This window comes from Narcine bancroftii, chromosome 8 (genome assembly GCF_036971445.1).
Source record: "Narcine bancroftii isolate sNarBan1 chromosome 8, sNarBan1.hap1, whole genome shotgun sequence".
Taxonomy (NCBI): domain Eukaryota; kingdom Metazoa; phylum Chordata; class Chondrichthyes; order Torpediniformes; family Narcinidae; genus Narcine; species Narcine bancroftii.
Window position 1 is genome coordinate 174,892,867 of NC_091476.1, and position 16,215 is coordinate 174,909,081.

The 16,215-nt window shown below is 45.2% G+C and overlaps 1 protein-coding gene and 1 long non-coding RNA gene across 3 annotated transcripts in view; one reads left to right on the forward strand and one right to left on the reverse strand.

Annotated features, from left to right (window-relative positions):
- LOC138741602 (potassium voltage-gated channel subfamily KQT member 4-like) overlaps positions 1-16,215 on the reverse strand; it is a 350,449-nt gene that overhangs the window by 48,434 nt on the left and 285,800 nt on the right. The window contains exon 9 of one of the 2 annotated variants that reach the window (XM_069895915.1): positions 8,252-8,404. The exons of the other annotated variant lie outside the window; for it this stretch is intronic. Coding sequence (XP_069752016.1) covers positions 8,252-8,404 — 153 coding nt within the window. The remainder of the gene's footprint in view (positions 1-8,251; positions 8,405-16,215) is intronic. 2 annotated transcript variants of the gene reach the window in all.
- Positions 1,894-6,908, forward strand: LOC138741603 (uncharacterized). Its single transcript, XR_011343599.1, has 2 exons — positions 1,894-1,963; positions 4,565-6,908. It is a non-coding gene; the product is annotated as an uncharacterized lncRNA (long non-coding RNA).

Here is a 16,215-nt window from a genome sequence, read left to right on the forward strand (position 1 = left end):
TGACATGGATAGGAAATTGGTTAAGAGATAGGAAACAAAGGGTTGGAGTAAATGGGTCTTTTTCAGAATGGCAGGATGTGACGAGTGGAGTGCCTCAGGGATCGGTGTTGGGTCCTCAGTTGTTTGTAATTTATGTTAATGATTTGGATGAGGGGATTATAAATAACATGAGCAAATTTGCAGATGACACTAAACTGGGTGGCGGTGTGGGGTGTGAGGAGGATGTAAGGAAAATGCAGAGGGACTTGGACAGGCTGGAGGAGTGGGCGGCTAAATGGAAGATGAATTTCAATGTGAACAAATGTGAGGTTATTCATTTTGGAGGAAGTAATAGGAAAGCTGAGTATTATTTAAATGGAGACAAGCTAGGGAGTGGGGAAGTGCAAATGGATCTGGGTGTACTTGTTCACCGGTCACTGAAGGCTAGCATGCAGGTTCAGAAAGCTGTGAAGAAGGCAAATGGCATGTTGGCTTTCATAAAGAGGGGTTTGGAGTATAGGAACAGAGACGCCCTTCTGCAGTTATACAGGGCCATGGTGAGACCCCACCTGGAGTATTGCGTCCAGTTCTGGTCTCCAAACTTGAGGAAGGACATACTAGATATAGAGGGTGTGCAGTGCAGATTTACAAGGTTAGTTCCAGGGATGGCGGGGTTGTCATATGCAGCAAGGCTAGAAAAACTGGACTTGTATCCATTGGAGTTTAGAAGGATGAGGGGGGACATGATTGAGGTATACAAAATCATCAGGGGGATAGACAAGGTGAAGTCTGATTACTTGTTCCCAGTGATGGGGGAGACGAGGACTCGAGGGCATAGTTTAAGAATACAGGGTAGGCCCTTTAGGACGGAGATGAGAAAGCATTTTTTTACCCAGAGAAGTGTGAATCTGTGGAATGCTCTGCCACAGAGGGTGGTAGAGGCGGTTTCGCTGACTATGTTCAAAAGAGAGTTAGATAAGACTCTTGTGGGTAACGGAGTTAAGGATTATGGGGATAAGGCTGGAAAGGGGTACTGATGGTAATGATCAGCCATGATCTAAAATGGCGGTGCTGGCCCGACGGGCCAAATGGCCTACTCCAGCTCCTATTGTCTATTGTCTATTGTCTATTGAGTTGCTGGGAAAGGTTAATTAACTTTATTCCCCGAAGCGTTAGAGAACGAGGGGAGATTTGAATGAGGTATACAAACTTGTGAGGGGTATAGATTGAGTAAATGCAAGCAGGCTTTTTCCACTGAGGTTGGGTGAGACAAGAACTAGAAGACATGGGTGAAGAGTGAAAGGTGAAATGTTTAAGGGGAACTTCTTCACACAGACACTGGTGAAAGTGTGGAACGAGCTGCCAGCTGAAGTGGTGAATGTGGCCTTAATTTTGATATTTAAGAACAATGTGGACAGGCACATAGACAGGAGGGACATGGGGGGGCTATGGTCCAGGTGCAGGTCAATGGGATTAGGTGTGGACTGCAGGGCCTGTTGCTGTGCTGTTGTGTTCTGTGGTTTGGTTGCTAGCTGGAGGGATTCTAACCAGGGAGGTATGGACACAGGCTTCCCTCTGCTGTTCAAAGTGGATAATACACTAGCCTTAGAGCACAGGGGAAGTCGTCTTCACTGAGAAGGTGCCTGCAGATGGAGAATGTTTTTCTTTAAGCGTGGGAAGTCCCAGTCTCAGGGGAGTAGTCCTGGCTCTTACTGACATGCCGCAGATTGTTCTACACTGTGGGAGATCATGGAACTGGAACAGATATCCTGCTGGGGACGGCACCAGTCTGTGCTGGATTCAGGCTCAGCTACATGAGGGGGGCACTAGCAGGCCATGCCCCCCCAATGATTTATTGTGCCCCCCCCACCCACAGCACCAGCATCATGTGGCTTTGTTTCCACATGCTATCAGCACACGTTTGTCTGTTACGCCAGAGGGAGGGTGAAGTGTGACGGCAGCACATGGAGGAGGTTCATGGCAGGTATGGCACCCACTCTCCATCCCCCCCCCAACCGCTGAGTGAGTTTTCGAACATCAGTTCGTGCCCCGCCTGCAGTTACCCTAAAGCTCCCCGATTAGACATTCTGATACCAACTCTGGCTGGATTTGGGCATCCTTTTCCGGGGGTTTCCTCCACATCCTGCTGGCTGCAACAGGAGGGGGCAAGAGATGAGGAGCTGTACTTCACAAAACCCTCTTCTAAAAAGCTCAGTTCTTCCCTAAACCATCACTGGCACCAGAAATGTGTCAGGTGCTGGCTTTCTGAGAGGCTGGGTTAGAAGTCACTGGTCATGTGACTGGTTTGGTCCGTGCTGGGGTCAGATGTCACTAGTCAAGTGTCTGGGTTGGTCTGTAGATGAGCCAGGGGATGGCTAGGAATAGGCGATCTGGTTGGGAAAGGATCAATTGATTCTGACAGGGAGGAGCAGAGCCAGCGGCCTGGTTCAGTAGAGCATGGATGGGAGCTAGACATGAGGTGATGGTGGGGTTAAGCAGTCGGTGGCAAGAAGACAGTGTTGTGTTGGGGGTGGGTGGTGCCCTTAGGAACATAACTGGTTCATCTGCCAGGCACCCTGGTTAATGCTACTGGAGTCTAACCTAGTGACCTTGGAGTGATCTGTAGCCAGGGGTGGGCTTTAAACAACACCCGACCTGCCTCTTTCCCAACCCCACATTGGAAGCTTTGTCAGTGTTAAAGAGACACAGTTCCCGAGACCCAGCTACCTCTCCCGTGTGTGGCAGAGTGTGGAGTTCTCCATAAGTTGAGTTTATCAAAAGGCAGCTGTGAGTGAGGGTGGGCTGGTTACGAATGGGAAACTTTGGCCTGATTATTCTCTTAAACCCAACTCTAACACTAATGCATGCTCCCAAAAGAAAATGGGATGCATATGGACTTTCCATTACCCACCCAAAAGAACTTCAAAATCAATGAGGTCATCAATGCTTTATACACTGTTGGCACAGCAGGGCTGACAAAACCACTGCTGCCTTGTTGTCCTTAGTTGAAGCAGGAAGGTCTGCTGGATACTGAGAGACCTCCTGATAGATCCTCAAACAGACCTGTTGTCCTATTTGCCTGCGTTTGGTCCATATCCCATCAAACATTTCCCATCCATCAACATGCCTAAGTGCCTTAGAAATGCTGCAATAGTTCTGATCTCTCCCATTTTATTTGGCAGCTTGTTCCACTTACCCAGGTCCTTCAGGTCCCTTTTAATTCTTCCCACTTCACCCTGAATCTATGTCTTCAACATTGAGACTCCCCTTCCCTTGGCTAAATGACTACACTGGACAATGAAGATTTTTCTTCCTGCACACTTTTAGGTGTATTTTATGGATTTTGGGCTCCTGATCAGGAAAATCATCTTAAAAATTTCCTATCATGTACCATTTTTTAGATATAACCAATTTTTATGATTTCCTGTCATATTTTAAGTCTGCTTCAAGCTGACAAAACTATAAAATGCAACATGTCATTGAAAATTCATTTCCTGCATTCGCACTTGGACCTTCTTCCCCACTGATCTTGGTGCAGCCTGTGACAAACATGATGTAAGATTTCTCCAGGACATTGTGTCCTTGGAAAAGTAATGTTGTCCATCCCCAACAGTGTGGAACACAGTCCTTCCTCAATAGTGGAGAATGTGGTCCACACCCAACAGTGGGAAACATGGTCCATCTCCAACAGTTGAGAATGTAGTCCTTCCTTAATGGATGGAAACCTGTACAAACCCCCAACAGTGGGGAATGTGGCCTATCCCCAAGAGTGAGGGAATGGGATCCATCTTTAATAGTGGAAAATGTAATCCACCCTGAAGTGTGGGGAACATGGTCAATCACCAACACTGAGGGAATGTGGTCACTATCCAACTGTGTGGAACATGGTCATTCAACCAAAATGGGGAATGTGATCCATACCCAACAGTGGGGAACATTGTCTATCCTCAACAGAGGTGGGGGGGGGGGTCGCGGGAGGGGAAAAATGTGGTCCATTCTCAACATGGGGAATGTGGTCCATCCACAACACTAGGATCATTGTCCATCCCAAACAGTGGAGACCATTGTCCATCCCCTACAAAGGGAGCTTGGGCATCCCCAACACTGGGGGAATGTGAATCTGATAATTATATCATCCTGTTCCAATCAACTATTGTGTAATTTTTTTCAAAGGTGAAGTCTTCAAAGGAAGCTGCCCAGATTTAGTTTTAGGCGGCATGAACATCACAAATAGAGTTAGTTTGACTAACACTTTCCCTTTAATTGCCCTTCTTTTAATATTCTTGTTGCAGATAAATTAATAGAAAATTGTATTTTCTAAAATATGCAATGGTTGCTCCAGCCATTTCTGCTGCATGTCCCAAGCTTTTAAAGTTTTGTTTGAAGTTAATCCTCCATTTCAGGTGTCCTTCTGACCATCAAAGTCTATTCTGGCTTTTACAGAGCAATCCTATTGCCCCATCCTCAGTGAAGTTGGAAACTTCCCCTTCAAAAATGTAAAACATCTTTTCCATGAAAATCAGGTCACTCTCAATGGGCCAATATAGCAGCCATTGAAATATCTAATCTGTTGTTTTCTCAACAGAAGATACCTCAGCGTGCAAACATCCCCAAGCAATCTACATCTCCCAGTGGCTAAAATGCAGAAAAAAACCTAAAGAAGCTGACATCGATAATCAATGAAAAGCACGGACAATGTGATGGACCCTGCCACATCCACCTTTGGGAGGAAAACACAGCAACTTCAGAAGTGGCACCTTGAGTCAATTACCCAACAAAGTCAAACTTGACCCAGGAGATGCTGAAGGTGAGGCTTGAAAATGAGAAGGAATTAACTCTAAGCTGACTGCAGTTCAGCCAGGACCCTGCTGTTCTACTCTTGTCCGTAAATATTGCTAAGAAAAAGAAGTCAGAGAATAATTAACGGATTGCCGAGTTTGAGTTGAGTCCAGGTTCCCTGTGGTAATGCTTCTCTCTTTGCTGGAAGCCCCGCTTTCTACAATTTTTTCCCAGTCCCAATGCACTTTGCAGCCAATTTCTTACCAAAAAAAAATTGCTTGGTAATTAGCCAGTTGGAGTGTGCCGGAAGCTTGGAGCAGTTATAATGACGTACCTCTGGTAATGAAGCTTATAAAGAGATTAAGACCCACAATCATCAGATTTCAACAGGAGGAGAAGTGAAGCTGAGCATTTCTAGTACATACGTCTGGGATAGATTTTTCACAATCTTTAGTCCAGCATGAAGCAGCTTATCCCAGTTGCGATTTGGAGATGGAAACTTTTGCCATGAATTAATTTCACGAACAGATTGCAGAAAATATCTTACCTTGCAAATGTTTGACCTTACAATCAATTATACCTTGCTGTACTTAGTATGTCTAATGCTTTGACATTAATTGCCAACAATCCATGTTGGATGATGAAGCACCAATTTCGTACAGAACACAAGTGCTCCTTTGAGAACTCTAACAGCAGACTAGATACAGAGTCATCCTTCTCCTTCATTGTGCCTCAGAAAATGATAATATTGGGTAGAGAAGCGACCAGATGCAAACTAAACCTACACTGCCCTGCAAAAATTCCCAGAGCAAAGGAGCAACACTTCTATCACCTTAAATTGGATACATAGAACATAGAACAATACAGGCTCTTTGGCCCTCGAAGTTATGCCAACCCATATACTCCTTCCTAAAAAAAAGTTCTAAACCCTCCCTACCCCATAACCCTCTCTTTTCCTCCATCCATGTGCCTGAGTCTCTTAAATGCCCCCAATGTTTCAGCCTCCACCACCATCCCCGGGAAGGCATTCCAGGCTACAACTCTCTGTGTAAAAGTCTTACCCCTGATGTCTCCCCTAAACTTCCCTCCCTTCACTTTGTACACATGTCCTCTGGTGTTTGCTGATTCTGCCCTGGGAAACAGGCACTGGCTGTCCACCCTAACTATGTCTCTCATAATCTTGTCGATCTCTATCAAGTCTTCTCCCATCCTTCTATGCTCCAAAGTGAAAAGTTCCAGCTCTGCTAACCTTGCCTCATTAAGACTTGTTTTCCTTTCCAGGCAACATCCTGATACATCTCCTCTGCTCCTTCTCCATAGCTTCCACATCCTTCCTATAATGAGGTGACCAGAACTGAACACATTGTGGTCTCACCAGAGATTTGTAGAGTTGCAACATGACCTCTACTCCTGAATTCAATCCCCCATTAATGAAGCCCAGCATCCCATAGGCCTTCTTAACTATCCCATCAACCTGTGTGGTGACCTTGAGGGATGTATGGATTTGAACCCCAAGGTTCCTCTGTTCATCTACATTTTTAAGTAACTGACCATTTACCCTGCACTCAGCCTTCTGGTTTGATCTTCCATGACAAAGCTCCATTTATTGTGCTACCAATTGTTCCCATGGAAGGTGCAACTTGAGTTGGATACATTGATTCAGTGAATTCTTTTTATAATTTCCACATCATATGTTCTAAGATCAGATTTGCAACACTACAAGTCATCAGTAAAGATTATTTAACACAGAACAATTAACTTTTGATTGTCTGACACCAGACAGATGAGATGTGGGATATATAATTGTGGTGGTCCGCCACCGGCCTACTGCAGGGGGCACTCTCTGTACCTGCCAGAGTGTACCACCGGCCTACTGCAGGGGGCACTCTCTGTACCTGCCAGAGTGTACCACCGGCCTACTGCAGGGGGCAACCTCTGTACCTGCAGAAGCGTAAGGGGACAGGACAACATCTGGCCAGCTGCCAATCAGTCGGCCTGAATGGAACAAGCCCCACCTGGTCGGGTGTCAATCACCCTCCAGGATATAAGCCTGTGCCGGCCTCCCAAGGCCTGACACTGAGTTGCTGCAGCTACAGCCAGCCTGGCTCTGTGGAGATTTTTGTGGATTAAAGCCTGTTGTTCAGTCTTTACCTTGTGTGTGTCTGATTCTGTCTAACAGCGCACCACATCATCATTTCAGAGGTTGGGATAGAGGGCTGTGCACTGTAACATTCTAAGGGCGTTTCTGTACGGCCTGTACATGTCACCTAATGCCTTATAAAAGGATTTTTCGCAGGGACTTTTATGTAAGACAATCTTAAAATCACTCTAATCTCGATTATTTTCAGAAATTAACCATCACCTTAACAAATTCGCCACACTGGAGCCTAGTTTCTGGTGTGGGTGCTAGGATCCAAACTGGCCTCAACTTTTAAACATCTTTGCTTAATTCACATAAATAAGAACTTTATCTTCCCTTAGAGCAATGGTTGTCAGCTTTTTTTTCCACTTACACACCACCTTAAGAACTTTACTCTGAGCACCTATGGCATGGGTACTTTTTGGATAGTAAGGGATTACTTAAGGTAGTATGTGAGTGGGAAAAAGGCTGAGAAGCATTGTCTGAGAGAGAATGAACCTCTTTGTGAGGTTCATGCCAGCAGTATATTTTACTACATAAAACTGTGATTACTATACAAGGAATGGAAGACCTTAGCTCGGCTCATGCTTAGCAAAGTGCTATGGTAACCATAGCACTGAAGTTTGAAAAAACAATTCACAATTATTTAAAACAAGGCTAACATAATTTTGAATGGGATTGAGATAAATGACGAGACACAAGAAATTGATTCTCTGGTGATGGACACAAACCTGCCATCCGACTTATTTTTCTCACTGATGTCAATGAATGAAAATGGAAAGAGAAATGAGGATTAATAAAGAAAGAGAGTGAATATTGCAGTGCAGCTCCTGAGATGAGTAACTACTTTCTGTCCAATAATGTTTTTGAACTCTCGCCCTTCCTCCCCCATTTCACTCATCAGCTCCCATCCAAGATGTTCATAGAAAGGAGAGTTGTCACCTAATCCCCACGTGTAAACTCTCTTCAAGATCTGGCTTTAATCCCACATGGTTCCACTCAGAGAGGACTTTCCAAAACTGTCGCCATCTCCTCCCAGTGCCGGGGAGAGCACCTGATGATCTTTGACTGAAGTGAGAGTTGTCCTCAGTGGAAAAGTTGATCTCAGACCTTGAAGAAGAGGGGTTCTGAGCAGGGTTGGAACTCAGTGTGTGGGCAGTACACTGACATTATCAATGACCCATGAATTTCTGGGTTCCATAACCCTATGGCAGGCCAATTAAAGCAGGAGATGCAGACTCTCATCCCATGAGCTGACTGTTATGTTACATTTGTGCAAATAAACCCCACAGAGGACTATACACATGCACATAGGTGCAGGTTTAGTTAGAGGTCAATAGATTTGTCACCTACCTCTCCCCCAAATTACAGGAGGGTACAATTAATCTTTGACTTGAGTGAAAGGCATGTATCCGTGGGGATTCTTCTTGCAGTTTTTTGGAGTCTGAATTTTTAAGTCCACCATTGCGCCAACGGCTGAGAGATTCAAGAATAATTGCCAGCTCTCTAGAGTTTGGTTTTAACAAATGAAAACGATCATTCTTTTTTTGAATGCCAAAAATTCCGTATCTCTTAAAGGGACAGTATCTTGCATTGCTTTGCATGGTTTGCACATTTCCTTCTGGGTAGAATCTGTTCAGAATTTCCTTGTGGGGTATTTGTATATTTCCACATTAGTCTTCCTGAGCAGGATCTATGGAACTGTGGCGTGAGAACATCACTGATTAGGACTGTGCAGTTGGCTCAATACTTATTATAGTGCCCAGCGACCTGGGTTCGAATCAGTCTGTACTGATTTTGTATGTTCTTCCCATGGCTGTGAGGATTTCCTCTGGGTGCTCCAGATCCCTCCCACCCTCCAAAAAATGGATGGGATTGATCAGTTAATTGGGTGGGACAGGTTTCATGGGGTGTAAGGACTTTTACCACACTGCATCTTTAAAATTTAGAAGAAAAGTTCCCAGCAAGGAATACAGCATTTCAGCCAATTGTCACATCCAAGCCCAAAGGGAAAGCAGCAAACTTCAAAGAGGTGCTTGGTCCCATGGATGTCTACGGAGTCACTGAGACTGCCAAATGGGCAAACTTACACAAACATCCCAAAACAGGTTCAGGAGAAATGAGCATTATTCCATTGCCAGACCCCCTAACAGGCCCAATGAAAGCAGGAAGGATCTATTTGAACATAAACTTTTCAACACAATGCATGCAGATTTGGAAAGGTGGGGACTGATTCGGGGGTGGGGGGGGGGGGGGGGGTGGGGGTGGGTAGAGTGATTTTGTGCCTCTAAAATCTGTTTTTTGAGGAGGTAGATGAGAAAATGGATGAAGGCAGGGTAGTAGAGGACATAGACTTTACTGAGGTTTTTGACACAGCCCCTTATGACACAGAAGGTTAAAGCTCATTGGATCCAAAAATTGTGACAAACTGGATTCTAAAGGGACTTGGTGAAAAGGGGCAGTGGTGGATGGGTTTTCTTTCCGACTCAAAGTCAGTAACATGTGCCCACCCCCCCAAAGGATTTATGTGGGACTTCTGTTGCCTTTTATACATGTATTACTAGAATGAGAATGTAGGTGGACTGATGATTCAGCTTGCAGATGACCCCAGAAATGGTGGAGTTGGTCATATTGAAGAAGGTTCTGAAAGAATGCAGAGGGATGAATATCAATTGGAAAGTTGGGCAGAGCATTGCCAGATGTAACTTACTCCTAACCAGTGTGATGTAATGTCCTCTGGGATGTCAAATGCTCAACCAAGCAATGGCAGGGAATTCAGGAGCTCGGATGACTGGAGGAACCATGTCCATAGCTCCCTGAAAATAGTGAGGAGGAATAGCAGTGCTGGTGGATTGTACAGGAGTCTGTGGGAGTGCTGGAGGTGAATCCATGGACTCGCTTACTGTAAGGTTAAATAGGCAACACTAATGGTGACTGTCTCCTTAAGGCAGGCAGAAGGAAATTTCATAGAAGATAGGAGCAGGAGTAGGTCATTCGACCCTTCGAGCCTGCTCCGCCATTCAACGAGATCATGGCTGATCTTAAAGTTCAGTACCCCGTCCCCGCCTTCTCTCCGTAACCTTTAATACCCTTATACTGAAGAAATAGATCTAATTCCCTCTTAAATAGATTTAATGAACCTGCCTCTACTGCCCTTTGTGGGAATGAATTCCACAGATTCACCACCCTCTGGGTCAAGAAATTCCTCCTCATCTCGGTCCTAAATGGTTTGCCTATTATCCTCAACCATGGCCCCGGGTTCTGGATTTTCCCATCCTTGGAAACATCCCATCTGCATCCATTCTGTCCAGTCCTGCCAGAATTTTATAGGTCTCTATGAAATCCCCTCTCAATCTTCTAAACTCCAGCGAGTACAATCCCAATTTGCGCAATCTTTCCTCATAAGTCATTCCTGCCATTCCAGGTATCAGCCTGGTGAATCGCCTCTGCACTCCCTCCATTGCAAGAACATCCTTCCTTCGATAAGGTGACCAAAACTGCACACAATACTCCAGGTGGGGTCTCACCAAGGCCTTGTACAGCTGCAGTAAGTTATCCTTGTTCCTATACTCAAACCCTCTTGATATGAAGGCCAACATACCATTTGCCTTTTTAACCACCTGCTGTACCTGCATGCTCGCCTTCAGAGACTGATGTACAAGTACCCCTAGGTCTCTCTGCACTTCCCCATCTCTTAATCTATTGCCATTCAAATAGTAATCTGCCCTCCGGTTTGTATTACCAAAGTGGATAACCTCACATTTATCCACATTGTAGAGCATTTGCCATGTATCTGCCCAGTCCCTCAATTTATCCAAATCACACTGGAGCTTCCTGACCCCCTCTTCCGTGCACACAACCCCTCATGGCTTAGTGTCATCTGCAAATTTGGAGATATTACATCCAATCCCCTCATCCAGATCATTAATGTAAATTGTGAACAGCTGGGGTCCCAGTACAGATCCCTGTGGTACCCCACTGGTCACCGCCTGCCACTCAGAAAACGAGCCATTAATCCCAACTCTCTGTCTTCTACCTGCCAGCCAGTTCTCAATCCACATCAATATTTTTCCCACAATCCCATGAGCCTTGATTTTGGAAGCCAGTTGTTTATGCGGGACCTTATCGAAGGCCTTTTGGAAGTCCAGGTACACCACATCCACTGGCTCTCCCCCATCTATTTTACCTGTCACCATCTCAAAGAATTCCAATAGATTTGTCAAGCACGATTTACCTTTTGTAAATCCTTGTTGACTCCATCCGATCCCTTCTCTGCTAGTCATATGCTCCGCTATTACATCCTTAATAATGGATTCCATCCTTTTGCCCATTACTGATGTAAGGCTCACAGGCCGATAATTCCCCGCTTTTTCTCTACCCCCCTTTTTAAATAGTGGGGTAACATTAGCTACCCTCCAATCCATGGGTACTGATCCTGAGTCTATCGAGTTCTGGAAAATAATTCTTAAAGCATCTGCTATCTGAATGGCCACTTCCTTGAGTACCCTAGGATGTAGATTATCAGGCCCTTGGGATTTATCTGCCTTCAATCCCATCAATTTCCCCAAGACCATGTCCTTAGAGATACTGATTTCTTTCAGTTCATGTAACATTACATGTTCTGTACTATTACCTGACAATAAAAGAATCTTGAATCTTTATAAACCAAGGCACTGAGCATAATTTAACTCAGATGCGTAGACAGTTGCCTTTTGGAAAGTTTAACTAGAGCAGAACATACACAGGAAATGGCAGGGCCCTGTAGAATCCTATAGATACATATGAGTGCAGGTACATTGTTCCCTGAAGGTGGTGACACAGATAGATAAGGTGGTGAAGAAGGCATCTGGCATGCTTTTCCTCATTAGTCAGAGCAGTGTGTCTGAGAGTGGGACATGTTACAGCCCTACAAAACATTGGTCAGACCACATTCATACACAATTGTGGTCACCACTCTACAGGAAGGAAATGGCAGTGATGGAGAGAGTGCAGAAGATTCATTGGGATGTTGCTTGGTTAGAGGACAATGATTATCAGGAGAGCTTGGTTTTCCTAGGAACATAGAGGAGTTATAAAGGTTTATAAACGGACAGAGGCTTAAGATGAGAGGAGAGAAATTTGAAGGAGATCTGAATATCTGTTGGAGGAGATGGTAGAGGTGGGGACAATGACAGTGGGCCTGCTCCGGCAAAGGGTGTTGATACTGAAGCAAACAGTTTCAGTGACCAGACCAACCAATCCACTGATTGCTGGTGGTGAGCGGGCCGACAGAAACCAACTGAATCACTGCTAGCAAATGGGGAAAGTATGGGAGGTGACAGATACTGAAGGAAAAAATCTCATTTTGTTCCATGCATGGACTTCTTGGACTGTGGAGCAGGGATACAGGTGTTAATGCTATAGTCAGAGTATCAGACACCATAAAAGAGGCTCTTCAGCCCCAGTGTCCATACTACCCATCAAGGATCTATCTAAATCAATCAATCCCATTTACCAGCACAGCTCCTTGACTTCACTGCCATGGTTTTCAAGTGGTGGGTATTTAAGAAATATACTGAGAATCTCTGCCTCCAACCTTGCCTCAGGGAGTTTCATCCAGATTCCATTCAGCCTGTCGGTGAATTAAACCTCCAAGCCGTTACCAGAAACCTGTGCCCTTTGGGTAATGAACACAACTGCCACGGAGAAAAACTTCCCCATTCTACCCCCTCTATGTTCCACATTATCTGGTGAACTTCATTCAGGTCTCCCCACCATTCTCCACTAAAACATGTATCTGCTCCATCCCAGCCTCTCTGCAGCCCAGCAAAGTCTTGCTGAGGGAATTCTGGTTGTGCCGGATTCCTTACGGGGGAGTCCAAATATTTGTCTCAAGTTCAAGGTGGAACTAGCCAGTGAGACAGCTTGGAGATGGTTGAACCAGTCACTGAAAGTCAGCTGTAATGTGAGAGTGAAGATGGTCATGGTTGTGTACTTGTTGGGACCAGTGCCGGTCATGTTGATGACGTAAGCAATGCGATGTGCAGGGGTAATAGCACGCATGTGTGGGAGTGTTTGGTGTCAGTATGCGGGTGGTGAATCTCAGATGCAGGTGGAGGAGGGTGAGAGAGCGTCTCTTGTGACAGTGAGTCAATGAGAAAGTCAGAGGACTTTAGCTGAGTGGTGTTTGGGGAGTTAAAGAATACAATGTTGTGTTTAGTGAATAATAAAAAAGGGTTGACTTCATGATGTGCTGGAAGAAACGAGTGAGCGTATTCTTTATTTGTTTGTAAGCTGTGTTAAATCAGTGTCGTTACAAGATTTTGAAAACAGGTGGAAATCAGACCAGTCAAGGATTGGGGACTTTTATTCCATTTTTTTGGGATGTGTGTGCTGCAGACAAGCACAGCGTTTTGTTGTCCATCCCTAATGGCCCTCGAAGAGGTGGGGGGTGGGCGGCCTCCTGCAAACACTGCAGTCAGTTTGGTGAAGGGGCTACCACAGTGCTGATGGGGAGGGAGTGCCACGATTTGGACCCAATAACAATGAAGGACTGGCATTATACCTCTAGGTCTGGAAGGGGAACCTTGGCAGTGATGTTCCCAGAGGCTGACTGATGGGATGGACCTATCAGAGTAACCTGGGTGAGTAACTGCAGTGCCGTTTGTGAAAGGTGCACACACCAGCCACTGTGTGTTCTTGGAGGAAGCTACATTGCCTTGGATGCGGTCAAACTTTTAAAGTGTCAGAGGCAAGTGGAGGGTGTTCCATCGAACACCTGACTTGTGCCTTGTAGATAATGGAAAGGCCTTGGGTTGGCTGGAGGTGAATCACTGGCTGCAGGCTACCTATGTGCTGCTCATGTAGCCGCAGTCTTTATGTCAGCTATGCTCAACCTTTTCATGGCTGTGGCCCCCTTAGGATTCTGCTCAAAGTTTATGGGCCCTTTTCCCTGTGAAGCCGTCAAGTTTAGTTAGTTTCTTTCATACCTCTCTCCTACCGACTACATAAAAATATATATGATTTAAGTCCGTGGCCCCTCTTACATGTGCTGCGGCCCCCCATATGGCCCTCATTGAGAATTACTGCTTTATATGACTTGTCCACTTGAGTCTCTTCTGATCAGTGGTAACTCCCAAGATACTGATGCTGGAAGACTTGTCGATGTTGATGCCATTGAATGCCAAGGGTTGGTGGTTAGATGCTCTCCTGTTGGAGATCATCGCTGCCTGGCATGACTGTTGGTTGCCGCTTCTCTGCCCATGTCTGGATGTTACCCTGGTCTTGTTGCATGCAGCGATGGACTGTTCATTTGCTTAGGTGTTGCAAATAGAATAAAGCATTGCATCGTGTTCAGATTTCTGACCTTACAACGGAAAGAAGATCACTGATGAAACAGCTAAAGTTCGTTGGATCTGATCACTGCCCCCTGAGGGTCACCTGCAATGATGTCCAAGGGTTGGAATATTCAAATCTTCAACAAGCACAGCCATGCACCTCTGTGCTAGGTACAACACCAGATTTTCCGTTAGGCACATTGGTCAGATTTACCAAGCTGCATTGTTGCCACATTCAAGTAAAAAAGATTGTCAACCATTCGTTTTCTCCCACGGATGCTACTTGACCAGTTGAGTTCTTCCAGCAGATTGTGTTTGACTTCAGATTACAACATCTGCCATTTCCTGTATGACTCAAAATTATGCTGCCTAGATTTCTGTCATCTCACTCCTGGAATCACATCTTTGGTCCACGATTGAACCAAGGCTGCAATGAAGTCAGGACTAAGTGGTCTTGGCAAAAGCCAAAGTGGGCATCAGTGAGGAAGTGCCATTTGCCAGCACTGATCCTTCCTTCTATCTCTGAATAAGTAGAGGATAGGCCGATTGGATGGCAATCAGCCAGATTGGATCCCACCCACTCTTTGCAAACAGGACTGACCTGGGCAACTTTCTAGTTAGTTTGGCTGGATGCAAGTATTGTCGGGGCGGGGTGTGGGGGGAGGGATAACGAGGAATATGTGTGGACAGAGAGGACTATGGGAAGGCAGTGAGCATCACCCCTCTAACCCATTGGCATCTGAACCACCAGCAAAGTCCCGTCGAGCTGTTATTGTAACAGTCACTGCCAATGAGATCAGTTGAGTTCAGCAGGTCCAAGTTTAATTCTGAGCCAACTTTTACCCAAGGTTTGCAGAAACCAGCAAGAAGATACTGTCACTTCAATCCATACATCAGAAACAACAAAATAGGAACTGAATTGTTAGCTTTGCATATCCTGTGGTTTGTGTGAGTAAATCAGCATTAAGCTTTCAGTGAGCAGTGTCCAATGAGAGCTTTGCAAAGCATTTGGAAAATTGGAGGTGACAGGTTGGAGACAAACGCTATTTGACCTCGGTGAAGTGATTTGCTTTGATTAAGGGCATTTTCCATGTTTTTTCCAGAAGAGCTTTATCTTCAGAAACATGGGAAAAAGCCAATGAATCATAAATTAGTGTCCAAACATGCAGAAAAGTGAGCAGAGCAGAAGTGATGGGAGGGATGGAGAGAAGGAGAGAGGTGGATGGAGAGAGAGACAGAAGGAGAAACAGAGAGAGGTGGATGGAGAGAAAGAGAGAGGTGGATGGAGAGAAAGTGAGAAGGAGAAACAGAGAGAGGTGGATGGAGAGAAAGAGAGAAGGAGAAACAGAGAGAGGTGGATGGAGAGAAAGAGAGAAGGAGAAACAGAATGGGGACGGGGAAGTTGATTAAAATCCCATAAAGAAAGAGCTGAGCTTCATATGGAATTACTTTAAATTACACCCATCCTTAAAAGCCTGAACCAAATATCACGAAATGTGACAACTGGAGTCAACAAATATTGAGGCTGATATGAGGTTACTTCAAACTTTAATTTTACAAATCAGAAAGATTCATTATTACTCTAGAATTGGACATCTCCTGATATGTTGCAAAGTACCTTGATATGATGCCAATATGGTGCTTTGTGACCTTCTGAGTAAGTCAGTCACTTGACAGGAACTTAGCTGCCCCTTTACTGCCACATTAATTCAGCCAATCAGAGCAATTCCCTTTGGTCTTCCCTTGACCCCCCCCCCCCCCCCCCCCCCCCCACAATCTTCACTGCTACTGAGGGTGACATGTTTCTCAGTCCCCTGGTCCTCATTGAAGGCTCCCAGACCCAAAATGTAAACCTTGAGCTGATTTTTCCCTCACATTTTCTACTCTGACATTTGCAGGCTAAGATACTTCATCAGCAAGAAGGAGATTGGTTATTTCCACTAACTGCAAGATAGTATCATTAAAAATAAAGATCTTCAATCAGACTTGAAATGTTGTATC